Raw genomic sequence first — 19,827 nt, 5'->3', positions numbered from 1 at the left:
AATTAGTAATTGTGTGCCATTATGTTGATCCATCATGCATAGAAATTTAACATTGCATGCATATATAGCTAGCTAGCTAACTTCAACTTCCTCTCTGCAACAGGGTACACATGTGCATCACCATGATCAACATTATGTTAGAAAATATTGTGTTGATTCGAATCATATACATAAAAGGTATTAAACTTGGTTCTATTATAAAATTGTCTCAACCATATACATAGACAAACAAAGAACATTAGGTTTATAGAATAAGATAATACTTGCAAAATTAACAACACCAAACCATAATTTCCTCTTTCTCATGTCATACTAATTTTGTTTCTCATGGAAGATTATTCACAAAATGTAATGTCTAGAAAAACACTGAATTCATTACCATGCAACCAATCAAAATCATAAAGTTGGAGAAGAGTCCCATTTTTAGGGGATTGATTCACCAACAAGTTGAACACTTTGGTTTGGATAGCTAATTGACCATTGTTGGACTGATTTAGCTTACTACCTGAAGTTAGCCAAGGTAAACATGTAAATATGTTTTGGACAGTCCAAGCAGATATGCAAATCCATACCTTTTCCACATCAAAAAACATCACGTTTAGCATGTTACGTTTCATGCTTGATTATTACTTTTAACAATTTTAGTTTTCATATTTCAACAGTGATTTAAACTGAGATAATTCTTAATTTTCACATTTAAGTGAATCCCAGCCTAACCAAACATACCCTAAAGAACTTACATTACCACATTCTCACATTCTCCATTAACATCACTTGCAGAAAAGAAAAAAACATAAACCCACAAGATTGTCACAACAAAAAAAACAACTCACTAATCATCAACAGCAGTGCCAACAGGAACATGAATGTTCTTATAAACACAAACATAAGGCTCGTCAGCTCCAGGTACTTCCCACACCACTTCCCTCCGGCGATCCCACTAGCGTCCCAAATCGAAGCGTACAAAAACATAGCTTTCTCAGGGAAAGTTTTTCCCTCCTTCCTCTCATCCCTCCTAACCACCCTTCCATCCACGCGCCACTCGATCGCATCGCTCCCCCACGCAATGGCGTACTCGTGGAACCCCTCGGAGGCGTCGAACCCAAGATGGTGGATCCTTTCGTTGTTGCCCGCGCCCCCACAGAAGAAGTTTGTTTGTACGAGGGTCCTGTCGCGGCCCAGAAACTCGAAGTCGATCTCGTCCTGGGACTTGTCGCCCTCCTGGGAGGAGAGGTAGAGGTTGAAGTTGAGACCGTTGGTGTCGCCACCGGGGCACTGGATGAGAGCAGAGAAGGTGCCCGAGTGGAAGCGCGTGGGCGTGCGCCACCGCGCGCCGCCACGGATGTCGTAGGTGAGGGTGATGGTGTCGGAGATGGAACAGTGAGAACAGGCCTCGGGAGTGTAGTCGACGGCGATTTGCTTCAATGGTTGGGTGGCGTGAGAGAGCGGAAGTTCATCCGCCATTGTTGGAGTGTGTGTTGGTGAGTTACTGAATGGAATGGAAATGCATGCAGAGAGTCGGTAAGAATTAAGAACTTGTTACACGACAACGGCATCGGACCTCTGGCAGGCTGGGCCTTCAGCCCCGTCAGCCGAACCATTTTGTAAAAACTTTACAAATTTCGATTTAAAATGTTATGTTGCTTATTTACTAGTAACATTTTTCTTTTAATAACAGTGATAACATAAGGATATCTTATATTCTTATAATTAAATTTTAAGTATTTGAAATAATTATTTTTTAATTTAATTCATATTAAAATATTATTCTTTTCAATATTTAAAATACTTTTATTTAAATATAATATGATTTTATTTTATTATGAATAAAATTATATGATTATTATTTTTTGTTTTGTTATCTTTAAATTATTGATTAATTTATATATTTTTTTTTATCTTTTTTTAACTTATTTTTAAAAGAGATATAAATAAACAAGTTCATTGAGTGAAAGAAAATAAGAAAAAAAGAAGTTAGTTGAAAGAGAAAAAAAAATATACAACAATCATTCTAACAAATTAAGGACTAATGAATGAAAGGGAACAATATACTCCCTTCACCATCTTATTTTCTCCTTACAACTCTTCAAATTTTTTTTAATTCTAAATTTACCCTTTTTACTTTTATCAATTTTATTTTTTATTTTTTAAAACCCTAATCTCAATCATCTCTCACTTTCACTTTTCCTTTCACTCTTAGCAGCAACCCCCACCCCCTCCCCTCCACTATCACTTTCTCTCTTTCTCTTAATTTCAACTTCCGTTAACACAACATTTTTCATTTTCTTTCAAATTCCGCGAGATTCACCGAACACCCAGGGATTATCGAAGAGAAGTTAAGCTCCTGTGGCCTAAACAGTTTGGTTTACAATGACAAGGGTTATCTCCTGGTGGTTCAGAGTTTCAAGTTTAAGCATAAATTTTTAAGTGGGGAAATTTTTTTTAGCAAATTATATTATGGAATCATGATACTTCAAAACTCATCAAAAGTTATAAATGTTTTAAATTTATACCATGCATAATTTACTTTTTCTATCAAATTTTGTGTTAACGGAAATGGAAATTAAGAGAAAGAGAGAAAATGACATGGGGGTGAGGGCTTTAAAACTGGAAGGAAAAGTGAAAGGGTTTTTGAAAAGTAAAATTGAGAGGGGATTGAGATTAGGGTTTTAAAAAATAAAAAGTAAAATTGGTAAAAGTAAAAAGTAAAAATGGTAAATTTAGAATTTGAAAAAAATTGGGGAGGTGTAGGGAGAAGATGGGGTGGTGGAGGAAGCATCACTCCCAACATAAACATATAAACATATAAGCAGGGTGTAGCCCAAGTCCTTACATCTCAGTTTTTTTAAGGGTTAAATATGTTTTTAGTCCCTCAATTATCAAGCACTTTTGGGTTTAATCCATCTTCCAAACTTTACTTCATTTTCATCTTTCTCCTTAATGAAACGGTAATGTTTAGTCCCTAAAATGTAACAACGTTAAATTTTGACTGAGCTAGTTAACGTTGTATACTCAGAAACTCTCACTCTCTCCACAACCATCATCACCTCCTCTTCTTTTTATCCTCCATCACCAACAATGCCAGCATCTCCGACAGCACGTTCGATCCTTTCCTCCCTCCCTCCGCCGCCAAACCTCTTCTCTCCTCCTCCCATTGGAAAAAGTGTCGCGACCTTTGTCAAACCCTCCTACCACTGCTCCAAGAAAAGGTTTTTCCCCTACACCCTTAAAAAAAATAATTTTAACCACAAACAAACAGAGAAACTAATGTTGATTTCTTTTTTTATTCAAGAAATCACACGTGAAACAATCCATCAGAGTACTAACAATAAGTTTGTATGTATTCACTGAAACCTTGTTGGCATCAAGATCCTGATGATGCTTGAGTTTCTCTCGTGAGAAAACTTGTGATTAGGATTACAAATTTTGACACATTTTTAGAGTAAATGGGAGATGTGGAGAAACTTGTTATTGCAAATCCATATTTTTTCTGAAAGTTGTATAGAGGAAGCTTCAAACATGGATTTCATGAAATTGCTTTTTTAGATCACTTCACTCATGAATCTAACTAGTTTTTCAGGGTTTCTAGTCATTGTCTCAGAGATTGCTATCTATGTAGAAGATTAATATATAGTCCTCTGGCATTCACTTCAGTTGTGACTTCAGAAATAATGTTCTCATTTCTCAAGCTGTAACTTCAGCTAAGTTACAGCGTATAATGTATATTGGCCTTGTAGAATGTGATCCGCACATTATTGATTGATTTCTCCTGAATAATGGAGAATGGTATTTTAATATAGGTTTTTTGGGATTTAACATATAAATTACTTCCATCTTCAGCCACCTAATACCAGCTCTTTATTTTCTGCTGCTTTTTTCTCAATTAACCTTCATCATTCAATCATGTAAACTTTCTTTTAAACTTCTAATTATGAAGCAAACAATTATGCTTGAGATTCATTTTCATTTGCCAATTGGCTATTTGTTTCCATCTAATGCTTCATAAGATTGTTTTGTTACAATATAATAATAATAATAAAACGAGATCAATTAAGAAATTATTTCATATTTGTTTCGGTATGAGGTATGGGGACCAAAATACCAACCTAACAATTCTGGATTCCTGCTTCTGATCAGCTTGCCTTCGACGTTGTTGATCCTCCGAGGAAAGCGGGCTGGGCACCTGAAAAAGGCACTCCAACGCTCAAGTTAGATCAGAACTCTCTCTGTCTATGTATTTCTTAGTTCAAAAGTGAATGGAATCTCTCTAAACTCCTTACCTCCTCCTTTTACCCATTACCTGGATCTATTGGAAGTGGGCAGTAAGTGAGTGGTGGGTCCCTCCACTTCTGGTGCTTTGCCGTTACTTCTTACCTGGATCTAATGGAAGTGGGCAGCAAACGTGAGTGGTAGGTCCCTCCACCTCTAGTGCTTTAGCCATTATTAGGACCTTTATCACTGGATCAGTTTATTTCCCTGATTCGCGGTGACAGTGTCTTTTTGTTCGTATCTGCAAAACCGCTTGACCTTTGTGTGAGAATTTTGTGTCGCGACATCAGACCATAAATGGTCTATCGCCAAGTGATCGACATCTAATCGTGAACAATTGATCCTCAATGGTCGACATCAAATAGTCGATCGTTTAGTAATCGTCGATCATCAGATGATCGACATATATATACTAAGTTCTGTGGAAGTCGACAGTTGCCAAGCGCTCGAAGTTAAATCGGAAACGGTAGACCATCAATGGTCGACATACCAGTGCTCGACATCAGTTCAGACGTGTGTGGTGAACAATGGTCGACATTAAACGGTTGATCTTCAAGCGGTCGACATCAGTTTAGTTGTGTGTTGACGATCAGTGGTCGACATTTAGTGGTCGACACTTAACGGTTGGTTGTCGAGTGGTCGACATCAGTTCAGATGTGTGTTGGTGAACAGTGGGTATCCTATGGTACATGCCCCCCGAGTCCTAGTAAATAAGCGTAAGTGTCGCTTACGTGTTTACTAAAGGACGTTGAGTAATGAGTTATTTCGGGGTCTCGATACGCACCGTTTTGACGTTTAGATTTTTAGGGTTTTCCCGCTCTCTTCGGGTAACGAAAAGACGCGGAAGGGCAGCCGTTGGATTAAGAAGAATCGAACGGCGCTGACGCTTGACCTCCCAGCTTCTTCAACACGCTTCTGAGGGGGAGTTAACCATTTTGCGGGAAAACAGAAGTGAGTTTTGTGTGTTGTGAGCGAGGAGATTCATCACCAAACCTCTGATTGTGCTGATTCAGGAATTCACCAGGTAACCTTCTAATTCGTTTTAGCGCGTTTAGTTCTGATAATGGAAGGGATTGGGTATAACGTTGCTGATTGTTTGTCGGAACCGTCCTTAGCGGCGGAATGTCCTGAAGTGACCACCGTTCCTTACGGTGAAGCTGCCTTTGTTTATGGGAATGTTATGAGTGAAGGTCCAGAGGGACGTTTGATGTCTCCGATTAGCGGTGATGAATATCATTGGGCCGCGAGTGAAGTGAAAGGGCTCGTGAGTCAGTTTAGGAGTAGGGCAGTTTTAGATAACTGGATAGAGAATAGCTGTATTCTGAGAACCCTAGGGTATCAATCTTGTGTGAAGTTGGTAGCTTGTCGGGAAGATGAGAGGGTTTGTTACGGTAGGGAGAACTCTGCAAGCGAGTTTTTTTACTGTTACGGTTCCCCCTTTTATGACCTGTACTTGAGATTGCCGTTTACCCTCTTTCAAATGGATGTGTTGCGGACCTTGAATGTCGCCCCCAGTCAACTGCATCCCAACAGTTGGGCATATCTGCAAGCATTTACTGTTTTATGTCGGGCGATAGGAATTAGATCGACAGTTGGGTTGTTTCTGCACTTCTTTAGGTGTCGACCTGGTGAGAAGAAGGGGTGGGTGTCGTTGATTTCCGAACCGGGTAATGCTCTTTTAGAGCTATATCTACAGTCGTATAGAGGTTTCAAAGACAAGTTTTTTAAAGTGTCGATCACTGATGCCGGGAGGAGGTATTTTTGTGGTGGTGATGGGAATCCCAAATTCCCATTGTATTGGACGCAGGACCCACTGAGGTTCACCTCTTGGCCCGAAGATAAGATGACCCTTGAAGAGTTAGAAGCTCTGAATGTCCTGACCTTGTTGCCCCGTCCCTTTTCCTCCCGTGAGCTAATTAACTGCCTTGAGTTCGATGATGCTGATGCGAGAGTGTTTGGTATGTGTCTTTGCTAGATATATTTGAAAGTTGTTTTGTTGTTGCTGATTATTGCATACTGTGGTTTGAACTTTGTTTTGCAGAAATAATGGGAAGGAAGGGGCGTGGCATAAATTGGTTTCAATCCATCGGCGGCGAGAGGAAAGCTGAAGCTATTCGCCCAGAATCGTCTTCTGCACGTACCGCCGGCCCCCAACGTACACAACCGCAACAAGATGCTCCAGTGGTGGTGTCGTTGTCGACTGATGAGGCAACAGTCGTCGAACAACCTCTGGTTCGAAAGAGGAAAGTGAAGGCAGTCGACACTAGCGGTGCAGTGTCGAAGAAGCAGAAAGAGGTAGCGGATGAGCCAAAGCGTCCGATTCCTCTTGGTGTATGGGATTCTTCCTTCACGTTGGGCCATAAGGTTGAGCTCAACCTGGACAGCTCAGAAAAGGCGGTCATAGAAAACATGAGCGAGCAGCAAATTGCTGATGCCGCGCTTGAGATGTCGACTCGGGTCCAGATGTTGACTTGGCATATGGCATATGCTTCTGATAGAGGTTTGCTTCGGGCTGAGCTGGAGAAGTTAAAAGCTCAACATAAAGAAATTGTTGAGACTCATGCTGTTTGTGAGTCGAGGCAGAAGCGATCGGAGCAACTCTTGAAAGAGGCTGAAGGGTTGTTAATTGACGCCCGTAATGCTGGCCAAGCCTTCAAAAAGGAGCGCGATCAGATGTCAGCTGAGCTGGTGGAGGCCAAGAGGGCTAAAGTTGATTTGGAACAGGCCAAGAAGGAGATGGCAACCCTGATGAAGGAGAGGGATGAGTGGCGTGCGGAAGCCCTGGAAAGCAAAGATCTATGGAAGATCTGAAGGATGCAGTAATGCTTGAACATACTAGGGGCTTCCGGAAGGCTTTGAGGCAAGCCGGCCATCTGCTTAAGGTGTCGACCGAGGGAGTGGAATTTGACGTCCAGAAGGACGTGTATGAAGGCGAATTAAAGCCTCTCAGTGAAATCCCAGGGGACGCCTTCATGGGAGAAGAAGAGGTTGAAGAAGCGGCAGCGGCAGTAGGACCGGCTATCGAGAACACTACTGATGTTGTCGGCCATACTGAAAACATTGTAATAGATTAGGATCTTTCCTGGGTGTGTAAATTTAAACAATTGTGTTTGTCTAAATATTTGAAATTTGATGATATTCGAAAATTTTGAGATTGTCGATGTTTGATTTCCAAATTGCATGTGTTGACTGATGTTGAAAATTTTCTCTGTTGAAGCCAATGTATTGAATAAGTATGTTGAATGGACATATGTTGCAGGTGATGGTCGACTGTCGAGCTGTCAGTTGAACGTCGATGTCGAACCTTTTAATAATGTCGAGTACAGTCGTCGAGGATGAGATCCCAATATGAGAATTCTGGGTGTTCGAGGGTGAACATCTACCAGTGGGAGTGTATCCCGAGAGAACTGGGTGTTCGAGGGTGAACATCTACCAGTGGGAGTGTATCCCGAGAGAATTGGGTGTTCGGGGGTGAACATCTACCAGTCTGAGGAGTTCCAAGTTTTTTGAAAAGCGGTCGTGCCTTGGGTGGGAGATCACGATCCTGAATTTGACATAGATAAAAATATAGAAGAAATGGAACAGTAATGATAGCGCAATGTATATTTTCAATTGAAACAGAAATGAATGATATGCCATTGAAGAGATGAATGCTAACTAAAATAATATTTGAGGTGAGTAGCATTCCATGTGTTGGGAATGGGCTGCCCGTCGAGAAGTTGGAGGCGGTATGCGCCATTAGACATCTCCTCGGCTACACGGAAAGGGCCCTCCCAATTGGCGGCTAGCTTACCGTGTGTGCGATCTTTCCTAGCCTCTCCTCGTTTCCTCCATACTAAATCGCCACTTTTGAAGGATCTGGGTTTGACCTTGCTGTTGTAACGACGACTGAGCATTCTCTTTTGTGCCTCGGCCCGGATGGTGGCGATCTCTCGACGTTCAGGAAGGACGTCGAGATTCATTCGTAGCTGTTCTTCATTGAGTGACATATCTGTGATATTTCGTCTTAATGAAGGTTCTCCGACCTCGACCGGGAGCATGGCATCGGTGCCATAAGTCAGGTTGAATGGCGTGTCTCCTGTGGATCCGTGAGGAGTGCATCTATATGCCCACAAGACCTCTGGCAGCTCCTCTACCCACAAACTTTTAGCTTCGCCGAGTCGTTTCTTTAATTCAGTGAGTATGGCCTTGTTTGCGGCCTCGGCTTGGCCGTTCGTTTGTGGATGTTCGACTGATGAGGTGATATGTTTGATGCCCAAACTGTTAAGGAATTCTTCCAGCTTACGTTCGATGAATTGTCGACCATTATCAGTAATGATTTTTTGCGGCAGACCAAATCGACAGACGAGGTGCCAGATGAATTTCTGCACCCGTTGGGCACTAATGACGGACAATGGTTCGGCTTCTATCCACTTTGTGAAGTAGTCGACCGCAACAAGGAGGAACTTGTTTTGTGCTTTGGCAGGTGGTAGTGGTCCGACTATGTCGAGACCTCACTGAGCGAACGGCCATGGGGCGACAATACTGTGCAATTCCTCTGGCGGTGCGTGAATTTCGTGGCCATGTGCTTGGCAGAAGATACACTTCTTTACGAATTCGTCACAATCGTGGTCGATCGTGGGCCAGTAATATCCTGCGCGAAGAATCCGGGCCCTGAGTGTTCGTTTGCCTGAATGGAATCCACATATCCCTGTATGTAACTCACGTAAAACGTAGTCGGCATCTTCCTCGGATATGCATTTCAATAAGGGAGTGCTGTGCCCGCGGCGATAAAGGTCGTCGCCTATGCACACAAAACGTGCAATGCGTTTGGAGTCGGTCACGCTAATGTCCTCTCCTTGTTCTTGTTTCATCATAAGATCTTTGACCTTTAGGCGCCAGTCTACTCTAGGGGTCGACATGTCGATGGCGAGTGCTTCCACGACTGGGTGGTCTAGCGTCATCTTAATTATTGAAGATAACTGTGCTCGCTCCTTAGAGTGAGTCAATTTAGACAAGATGTCTGCCCTTGCGTTTTGGTCCCTGGGTATATGGACGATGCTAAACTCTGTGAAGTTTTGAAGCAAGGTCTGAGTTTTGTGGAAATAGCGCAGCAACTGATTATCCTTGACTTGATAAGTTCCGTTCATCTGTCCGACAACCAACTGCGAATCCATCCGACACTCTAGGCAAGTAATCTGGAGCTCGACGGCTAGGGATAGACCAGCAATTAAGGCTTCATATTCTGCTTGATTGTTGCTGGCATGAAATTTGAACATGATGGCTTGCTCTATAATTAAGCCATCCGGTCCTTCCAGGAGAACACCGGCTCCTCCTCCCCTTTTGTCTGAGGAACCGTCGACGCTGAGGAGCCACTTTAATGTTGAATTTCCAGGTGGGGGTACTAATTCGGTGGCGAAGTCTGCCAAATGTTGACCCTTAACGGATCCCCGTGGCTCATAGCGGAGACCGAACTCTGACAGTTCTATCGACCATGAAACTATGCGTCCCGCTAAATCGGGTTTACGGAGTACCTTAGCAATAGGATGATCGGTACGAACTATTACTTGGTGGCTTTGGAAGTATGGTCGGAGTCGACGCGAAGCCGTAAGGAGGGCCAATGCGATCTTCTCGATTTGAGAATATCTCTCTTCCGCTCCCTGAAGTGTACGGCTGACAAAGTATATAAGCTTGAATGATGGAACCTCCTGTATCAAGGCAGCGCTTACGGCATGATGGGATGCCGCAATGTATAGCAGTAAGTTGGATCCAGCGTCTGGTCGAGCCATAATGGGAGGGCTGGTGAGTATATGTTTGACTTTGTCGAATGCTGCTTCGCAATCGTCATTCCAATGCTGTGTGGTTCCCTTTTTTAGACTCTTCAGAATGGGTTTGACATGTTCGGCTAGCTTCGGTATGAAGCGAGACAAGGCTGTGAGTCTACCCACCAGACGTTGTACCTCCCTCAGAGTCTTTGGAGAGGTCATGTCGAGCACGGCTTTGCACTTATCCGGATTAGCTTCGATGCCTCGACTGGTAAGCATGAAACCCAAGAATTTTCCTGCTGAAACTCCGAAAGTACATTTGGAAGGGTTGAGACGCATGCTGTACTTGCCGATTTGGCCGAATACCTCTTTTATATCATGCAGGTGTTGTTCCATGGAGTTGCTTCTGATTACCATGTCATCGACATAGATGTCCATGCAACGTCCTATCTATTGATGGAAGACTTTATCCATCAGACGTTGATAGGTAGCCCTTGCGTTCTTCAAACCGAATGGCATTACTTCATAACAGTAATTAGCCTGTTCAGTGGTGAAGGCTGTTTTGCTCTGGTCGGGTGCGTACATGGGGATTTGGTTGTATCTCGAGTACGCGTCGAGGAAACTGAGTATTGTATGACCGGACGCTCCGTCTACCAAGCGGTCTATGCTAGGCAAAGGATATGAATCTTTGGGGCATGCTTTGTTGAGGTCGGTGAAATCGACACACATTCTCCACTGGCCGTTCGACTTTTTGACCATAACTACGTTCGACAACCATGTGGTGTAAGTTAACTCCTTGATGAACCGGGCGTTCATCAACTTTTCCACCTCGACCTGGATGGCTTTACGCTTCTCTTCCCCGAACCGTCGTTTCTTTTGTGTGACGGGTCGTGCTTCTCGGAAGATGGACAACTTGTGTGCCATGATTCCAGGATGGATTCCTGGCATGTCAGCAGCTGTCCAAGCGAACAAGTCTGCGTTCTCTCGTAATATACGTCCCAGATTTTGTTCATCGTTAAAGTCCAGGTTCCCACCAATGGTCGTAGTTTTGTTCGGGTCCTTCGTTAACGGAAGGAGTTTGACATCGCCCTGAGGGTGGAGACGGTCCTCTGTATTGGTTCGCGGGTCCAATTCGATGGCCGCTATATCAGCCCTTCTCGACTTTCTCATGGGTACAAGAGGGGAGAGTTTCAATCCTGCAACATAACATTGTCGAGCTGTTCGTTGATCTGCCTTTACAGTGCAAATGGTGTCGCGCTCCGTAGGAAACTTCATGGCTAGGTGAGGGGTCGACACGATTGCCCCAAAGGCATTTAGACAGGGTCGTCCTATCAAAGCGTTGTACGAAGTATTGGCGTCGACCAGTAAGAATCGAATTCTGAGTTCTGGTGCTTCTAGAGTTATTCCGAGTCGTGTTCGTAGGTCGAGGTATCCTCGGGTGTCCACTCTTTCTCCTGAGAAACCTACAATTTGTTCGTTAAAAGGGGCGATGAGGTCTTCGGATAGGTCCATCTTTTTAAAGGTTGACCAAAACAGGATATTGACCAAACTTCCCTGATCAATTAGAACCTTGCTGACATCGTATCGAGCTATGCTGGCGGTGATAACCATGGGGTCATCATGATCAGGGTCGGGTGCATGGAAGTCTGCGTTGGTGAACGTAATATCAGGGATCGACCGGGGTTGTCGGTCGACCATGTGCACTGATTTTAGATTCCTCAAGCTGCGTTTCCTGGCTGAAGAGGATGCTCCCCCCCCCCAGCGAAACCACCGGATATGGTGTCGATCCGACCTCGGACTGAACGTTCCCGTTCTATCCGTCGAGGCGGACTACGTGATCTCCTGTGGCGTCGCTCGACTCTGGGAGGCGATCGCTCGGGGCCTTGTCGAAAAGGACCTTTTCGAGGGGAAGCGGTGGCTTTGGTGGAGATTCTGTCTTTAACGTAATTTTGGAGGTATCCTGCCCGGATAAGCCGTTCCAGTTCGTCCTTCACCATATTGCATTCTTCAGTGTCGTGCCCATGATTCACGTGGAATATGCAGGCTTTACTATTATCCGCGTTTTTTGGGGTGGCCTTTCGTCGTACGGTTAAGAGTTCGGCCTGTAATGCCTCTTCGAGCACCTTCGCCCTTGGTGCGTTAAGGGTGGTGTAATGATCATATTTTGATATCCATCCCAGCTCTTTTCGAGGTGCACGATCCGGTTTATAATCGTTGATGGGACGTTTGAATGGCTTCTTGACGTCATGGTTGGAGGTATCTTGTTGCTGCTTCTTCCGCGAATTCCGGAGATCTTCGATGCAAATGAACTTCGCAATGGTGGATTGCAGTTCTTCTAAAGATGCGGGAGGGTCAGCATATAGTTGTTCTGCAAAATGTCCCGGCTTTAAACACGAAGGTAGATTGCTGATGATGAAGGTGTGATTGATATTCTTCACACGCCGGGCGGTTTCATTGTATCGTTGCATGAACGCCCTCAACGTCTCATCCTTCTCCTGCTTGGTATTCACCAGCTCAGCAGCAGTCATCTCCGGTTTTTTATTGGTTGCATACTGTTTTCGGAACAGAGTCTCAATTGTTGCAAAACAATCTATTGAATTTCCTGGAAGAGTGTGGAACCACTCTAAGGCATCATCCTTAAGAGATAAGGAGAAAGCTCTGCAAATGACTGGATCGCTGTCGATGTAGAACGCCATGGAGTCTATAAAGTTACGCATATGATTGTCAGGATCGGCGGAACCATCATAACGGTCCAAAGCCGGGGGAGGTTTATCCGGCATGTGTGCTTGCATGATGGCATCTGTGAATGGGAGCAGATTGGTGATACGCACAGAGGAGGGTCCCCTTTTTCTCCCAGCTAAGGAATCAGATGGCTCTCCATGATGGCTCCCTTCATTATTGTCATGCCTGTTAGAGGCTGACAATTCTGGCGGTGGTTGTTGCGCCCTCAGTGCTGCCAGCTCTTCCGTCTGCTTGCGTTGGATTTCATGTTGCTCCCGTATAGTTTGTGCTTGCGCCTCGATCTGTGTCTGCAGCTGCTGGATCAACTCGCGAGTGCTGAGATCGTCCATAGTTCCGGTGGTCGTAATTGGGCTTTCCAATCTCATTCCCCACAGACGGCGCCAAAATGTTTCGGTATGAGGTATGGGGACCAAAATACCAACCTAACAATTCTGGATTCCTGCTTCTGATCAGACCATTTCCATGCTATCTTGCCTTCGACGTTGTTGATCCTCCGAGGAAAGCGGGCTGGGCACCTGAAAAAGGCACTCCGACGCTCAAGTTAGATCAGAACTCTCTCTGTCTATGTATTTCTTAGTTCAAAAGTGAATGGAATCTCTCTAAACTCCTTACCTCCTCCTTTTACCCATTACCTGGATCTATTGGAAGTGGGCAGTAAGTGAGTGGTGGGTCCCTCCACTTCTGGTGCTTTGCCGTTACTTCTTACCTGGATCTAATGGAAGTGGGCAGCAAACGTGAGTGGTAGGTCCCTCCACCTCTAGTGCTTTAGCCATTATTAGGACCTTTATCACTGGATCAGTTTATTTCCCTGATTCGCGGTGACAGTGTCTTTTTGTTCGTATCTGCAAAACCGCTTGACCTTTGTGTGAGAATTTTGTGTCGCGACATCAGACCATAAATGGTCTATCGCCAAGTGATCGACATCTAATCGTGAACAATTGATCCTCAATGGTCGACATCAAATAGTCGATCGTTTAGTAATCGTCGATCATCAGATGATCGACATATATATACTAAGATCTGTGGAAGTCGACAGTTGCCAAGCGCTCGAAGTTAAATCGGAAACGGTAGACCATCAATGGTCGACATACCAGTGCTCGACATCAGTTCAGACGTGTGTGGTGAACAATGGTCGACATTAAACGGTTGATCTTCAAGCGGTCGACATCAGTTTAGTTGTGTGTTGACGATCAGTGGTCGACATTTAGTGGTCGACACTTAACGGTTGGTTGTCGAGTGGTCGACATCAGTTCAGATGTGTGTTGGTGAACAGTGGGTATCCTATGGTACAATATTTATAATAATAAACTCCAGAAAACTTCTCATGACAAAATGCCACAATACTAGACCAATCTTGACTTCAAATTCTAATATGAAGTCTCAGTGATTGGTATAACAAATAATTAAAAGCCTTTTTATATCCATAGGTTCTTTTATACATCCAATGACCCAGTAGGTTGGTAAGAGACCACCTAAAAATTGACGCTCACGAAGAGTTAAAGTAATTTTTGTTGCCTCATGCAATCTGAAGTTCAGGTCCCATCTGAAGGTTGTCTGGCTTTTGATTTCAATGTTAAAGATTCTTTTGCTGGCAACAATGGATTTCCATTGGCAAGTAGTGTAGACTATAGTAATCCAAAATATAAAAGATCGCCTGATGATATTTCATCTCCGTTTGGATTATCTGAAAGTGAGGAATCTAGAGCTGGGGAAAACAAAATAAAGTAGAAAGGAGAGCGCAGCGTCGCAACACTTTTTCTAGTGAGAGGAGGAGAGAGGAGGTTTGGCGGTGGAGGGAGGAAAGGACTGATCTTGTCATCGGAGACGTTGGTGACCAAGGATAAAAACAAGAGGAGGTGGTGGTGGTTGTGGAGAGAGTGAGAGTTTCTAAGTGTACAACGTGACACACTGTTAACCAGCTCAGTTAAAATTTAACATTGTTACATTTCAAGGACTAAATATTACAATTTCATTAAGGATAAGAATGAAAATGAAGCAAAGTTTGGAATAGGGACTAAACCCAAAACCGCTTGATAATTGAGGGACTAAACACAAATTTAAACAAATCACCAAAATCCATCCTATCACATATAAAGACAAATGAACTACATTGTAGTGTGTGTATATATATATATATATATATATATATATATATATATATATATATATATATATATATATATATATATATCGCAAAATAATTGATTTCATGCACTAACTTTATCTTATTGATTATCTTTACTACAAAAAAGAAGGGTATTACCGAAGGCCACAATTTCTCGGAAACAATCAGAACCTGTCGGTAATGACCTATTACTGATGGCCTTTGCCCTTCGGTAATTACCAAGGGCGAAAGCCTTCAATAAATCTTTCGATATGATCCAAGAAAAACTAAATCATATTTGTATTTCTTATCCAACCAAACAAACCTGCATAAAATGTTCACAGCACAGACAGACCTGCAATGGCTTTCCATGCCATGGTTTTGGACATTTGGTTCATTCTAGCTACATCCTTCTTGCTTTTTATGTTATTGTGCAAAGTGTGATCAATATGAAGTTTTTTATAAAGCAAAGAAGGTATGTAAGAAATCACTATAGAATTTGCAATGCCAACTAGGTGGGCACTCCATGTTATGTTTTGTTTGCAGCATATCACCAAACCAATTCAGAGAAAAATGCATAATACTACATACATTTAACAATATGACATCAAATTCTTCATCAGCCACTTCATACACAATATCCCCGTCATTTCCAAAATAGAGAACTCACCTCTACGACAGCGACACCCCCAACTGTATTAGCACCTCCAATAGTCTCCCCTTGCGATAGTTGAAGAAGCCCTCCACTGCAAGCCCCTTTGTCACAGAGCCCCTAGATTGCCCTCAATCTACGATAGTATGAGTCCTGGTCACACCGCCATAGCATCGTCGTCACGCCTCGACAGCAACCTCGTCACTCCGCGACAACAACCTTGTCAAGAAACACCTTCGGTACTTTCCTCACCCTCCTTCCGTGAATGACCACCCTCCTCACTGGCACTCTCCTTACGTTGACACACTGATTGAAGAGAAAAGGGGTTAGGGATTAGGGGATTAGGTGAACTCTGACATGCTTCGGGTAGAGGGAGAGATGAAGACTTTGGGGGAAGTTGCGGGAAAAAAATTTGGGAGAATGGGAGAGGAAAATCTCAAATCCTTATTTCATTAAGTTCATGCCTATACCGACGACTAAATGCCTTCGGTAAATTCGCTTCCTATTACCGTAGGCCATAAGTCGTTCGTAATCACCATCACACTATGACTACCGGCAAATCCTTTGGTAAATCAACTTTACTGAAGGACCAAAAGCCGTCGGTAGTAGGCCCTTGGTAATAGCGCAGTTCTTGTAGTGTTTGTTCACGTCATAAAAACAGTCATTGAAAAATAAACATAAACAACTAATAAATAAACGAGTGTAAATTAATAATAACTTTAAGCATACTTAATTAACTCTTACATAAAAGACCTATGCAATAATATATTACACCAAGCTAGTATATCAGCTTCACACCATCACAAAACAATCTCATTTACATATATTTAACCTAAACTCAATTATATAGATTTATGCATTCGTTCAGACTCTAAAAGTCTTGCCTTACATTTTAAAAAAAAATCCTTAAGTCTTACAATCCAATATTGGAACCTAGTTCCTTCCTCTCTCATGACAAGATGAGTTCACTTATAGGTTAAAAGAAGGGATTCATGACACCAAATCTAGTTATAAGAGTCTTCTTTCCTCTTTACCACCTAGACTTCATCCTTTATATAGGTCTGAAAATCTAATAGAGTATAAGAATAACTTAAAGATAAGTGTGCTCAGTTACATAACGCTATATTCACTTAGCATGACCTTCTTCTTAGGGATAATATGAATGTACAACCAATCACAACATCAAAACACTATATCACATTTCATTTATATTAAACACTTCTTTGAAACATTTACCTTAATCATATAAATCTCTCTATAATTTTCTTCTCAAATACAACACCTTTACAATTTATAGACTAATCCAATGAGATCACACACTCGCTTAGTGAATAGTTTTTAGAGGTTCACTTGCTTAGTGACTAGGTGTCTCACCTAACGAATTCAACACTGAAATCAAATTCAGGATAATTCGCTCGACGAAAACAAATTCACTCAGGAAGTTTTTCTTCGTATAACTCTTTGACGTACTCTTGTCTAACCAAATAGTGATTTTTAAAATATAATAGGTTGAATGAATATATAACTTTTATATATAAAAGAGATGTTCTCGTATAAATAATTCAAATTAAAATTTAAAATGAGTAAATAAATTGAAATTAAATAATTAATTAAATAAATGAGTAAATATTTAACATGGTCTTAAATTTGTATAAAAAAAAATGAAGATTAAAGCAACAGTTTCATAGCTTCAAAATAATTTTAAATATATCATAGTATTAGGCAGAAGTTATTATAAGTGTCATCCTCTTAGGAATCTATAGTAATAGCCAAAATTTTCATGGAAATGTTTTGTGCAATGAATTCAGGATTCCTTTAGTAAACATGTATCTTAAAGAAAGAGAATATAATATAATAACATCATATGATAATGTAATAAAAAAATTAGATAATATTATGATAATATGAACTATGATTAAATGACAAACTTTTATTAAAATGTTATATAAATTTTTAAAACTGTTTCACTTTTTCTTTTATAAATTATGGAAATCATTAAAAGGTAAATTTTAACAAAATTATATAGATATAACTATTTTTATGCTATAAACTATATAAGGTTTTAAAATTATAATTAATATCTTAAAAATATTTAAATTGTTTTTATTTAATTTAATACTTGAATAAATAATATTATTTAAATTTATGTGTCAGATATGAACATAAATAATATGTTAAATAAAGAAGTATGATATATATATATAATATTATAAAATAATATTAAAATTTTATATAAAATTTAATTTAATTTTTATGTAACTACTTGTTTAAAAGTATAAATAAACTGTAGAGATTTTGTATAACTGTATTAATGTGTATATATATTTTCTTGTCTTAATTAAGTTTGAAGTCACTAAAGAAATATATCTTTTTATTTCAGTCGTCATTAATTTTATTTATATAATATATTAAGCATTAAAAAAATATTTATCGATTACATTTTTATTATTTTTTTTTTCTAATAATTGACATGATTATTATATTATCACGATCTTACTTATTTATTTTCAAATTTCCAATAAAAATAACAAAATCAATTTGTAGTTTTACATTAGTAATTAATATTATTTTATGTTAATATTCACTTCAAAAGTTTTCGCTTGTAATGGATATCATAATATTTTATTTTAGCTTATCCAAACTTTCCCTTTTTTTTAAACAACGGATGGAAATAAAAGTTCAGTCGAGGCAACTTCCGATTCATTAATTTCTAATTGTAATTTTCTAATTCTATTATTTCCTCTGGATTATCATTTGGTCAGTGATTTTAAAGGTTTCCATTTTTTTCACTTATGCTACAATATATTTTATTTTATTTTATATAGCTTCCATTATGTTATGTTACTTTTTAAGAAAAAAATTTAATTTTTACTTCATACGAGTTTTATCACTTTTTTTTTATAATTTTTTTGTTTAAACTATAATGAAAGTATATTTTATACAATAAAAGTAACTTTTTACTTTAGTGATTGGAACTCTGATTCATTATTAAAAATCTTAAATTTAATATATTATCATGTTAGCTTTATAATGCTCTTTCAAACCAGTTTCTCAAAACCAATTCAGTTTGTTAATTTATTTTGTTAAGTTATTTTTGTATTTTTAGCTTGTATTTGTTTTTAAGATGAATTTGAAACAGTGAATTTGAGTATATTTAAAGAGAAAAGATGAATGAAAATTGAGTTGTTTAGATTAAGAAAAATAATGAGAAAATAAGAAAAAAAACTTGATAAAGTTAATGAATAGTGTTACGGGTTTGATAGATTGAAAATAATTTTTAATTAATAAAATTAGATGATTATTATTTTATTTTTGATGATAAAAGTAATTTTCAAAAAATGTAATTAGTGTAAATTATATTAAAATGAAACATTGTTTATTTTTAAAATAAAATTTTATCTGTGAATTTGTTTTGGAATGAGTTTAGTTGTGAATAAGGAACTACACTAGACATCATTCAGATACTCAGTTGACCTTAGTCTCATGCTTCATTTGATAAAAGAACATGACATGTAGATAGTGTCATTTGATAAAAGAACATGACATGTAGATAGTGTCAGGTCGAGTTGATCACATACAATCTTGAAAAACTTCACAAAATCCCAACTATTGGGATGAAGCTGACTAAGGGCCATAAAATGAATGGACAAAAGATCACTCTTAAAAACAAACAAAGGAGTGAAATGTCAAAATCCCTAAATGCTCATAAACATAAACAAAATTATCTTCATTCTCACTAGGTCGGGAGAATACCTCACCACTAAGAGAATGGGAAATGGTAGTGAGCTCGTCAAGGCAAAAGTTTAAAGTAGTCATAAGCTTGACCTTTGCCTCTATAATGAACTTAGAGACATAAAATGTTACCTCGTCCTGAATCCAAGTATACTTAGAGTCCCTAATAGGAGGAAACAATCACACCTTTTGGCCCCTAGTATATGCAACTTAACCTACGTCACAAAAGGTGAGCCCCTTTTCCTTTTAGTTGCATTCTTCTTCCTTTGGGAGCCACCATAGAAGGGGCGATAGAGAGGGGCTCTACTAAGGAAACCCTCTTATCAGAAGGGTGAGGAGAATTAGGAGAGGAACCCTCGCTCATAGGAGTAATCTTTATGGAAGCAAATTCATTCTTCAAGCTAGAGATCTCCACAATTCAGAATGGATGCAGCGAAATGAATTGATGAAGGAAGACGCAGGTGCACTTCAAGTGTTTATGAAATGGTTCAGTGGAGGTTTGGTGAGTGTGTGAGGTTTCTCAAGCTCAGAATGCCTTCCAAGAGGGAAGGAAGCTAGAGGAAGGAGTGCAAAATAAGCACAAG

The 19,827-nt window shown here is 40.2% G+C and overlaps 3 protein-coding genes across 3 annotated transcripts; all 3 read right to left on the bottom strand.

The window, feature by feature from the left end:
* Positions 1 to 810: 810 nt before the first annotated feature.
* LOC108346472 (probable xyloglucan endotransglucosylase/hydrolase protein) lies at positions 811 to 1,464 on the bottom strand. Its single transcript, XM_017585550.1, has one exon. The coding sequence runs from the start codon at positions 1,462 to 1,464 to the stop codon at positions 811 to 813; it is 654 nt and encodes a 217-aa protein (XP_017441039.1).
* An 8,999-nt stretch (positions 1,465 to 10,463) lies between these two features.
* On the bottom strand, positions 10,464 to 11,711 carry LOC108346470 (uncharacterized). Its single transcript, XM_017585548.1, has one exon. The coding sequence runs from the start codon at positions 11,709 to 11,711 to the stop codon at positions 10,464 to 10,466; it is 1,248 nt and encodes a 415-aa protein (XP_017441037.1).
* A 20-nt stretch (positions 11,712 to 11,731) lies between these two features.
* On the bottom strand, positions 11,732 to 13,084 carry LOC108346469 (uncharacterized). The gene has a single exon (XM_017585547.1). It carries the CDS (start codon positions 13,082 to 13,084, stop codon positions 11,732 to 11,734), a length of 1,353 nt encoding a protein of 450 aa, XP_017441036.1.
* Between the last annotated feature and the right edge of the window lie 6,743 nt (positions 13,085 to 19,827).

Source organism: Vigna angularis, chromosome 9, assembly GCF_016808095.1.
Source record: "Vigna angularis cultivar LongXiaoDou No.4 chromosome 9, ASM1680809v1, whole genome shotgun sequence".
In the NCBI taxonomy this organism is placed as follows: domain Eukaryota; kingdom Viridiplantae; phylum Streptophyta; class Magnoliopsida; order Fabales; family Fabaceae; genus Vigna; species Vigna angularis.
This window is presented reverse-complemented; position numbering and strand designations above follow the sequence as displayed.

Bases quoted from the DNA above. Each gene is read 5' to 3' on its own strand.
- LOC108346470 (XM_017585548.1), bottom strand. From the start codon at position 11,711: ATGGTCGACCGACAACCCCGGTCGATCCCTGATATTACGTTCACCAAC.
- LOC108346469 (XM_017585547.1), bottom strand. From the start codon at position 13,084: ATGGACGATCTCAGCACTCGCGAGTTGATCCAGCAGCTGCAGACACAG.
- LOC108346472 (XM_017585550.1), bottom strand. From the start codon at position 1,464: ATGGCGGATGAACTTCCGCTCTCTCACGCCACCCAACCATTGAAGCAA.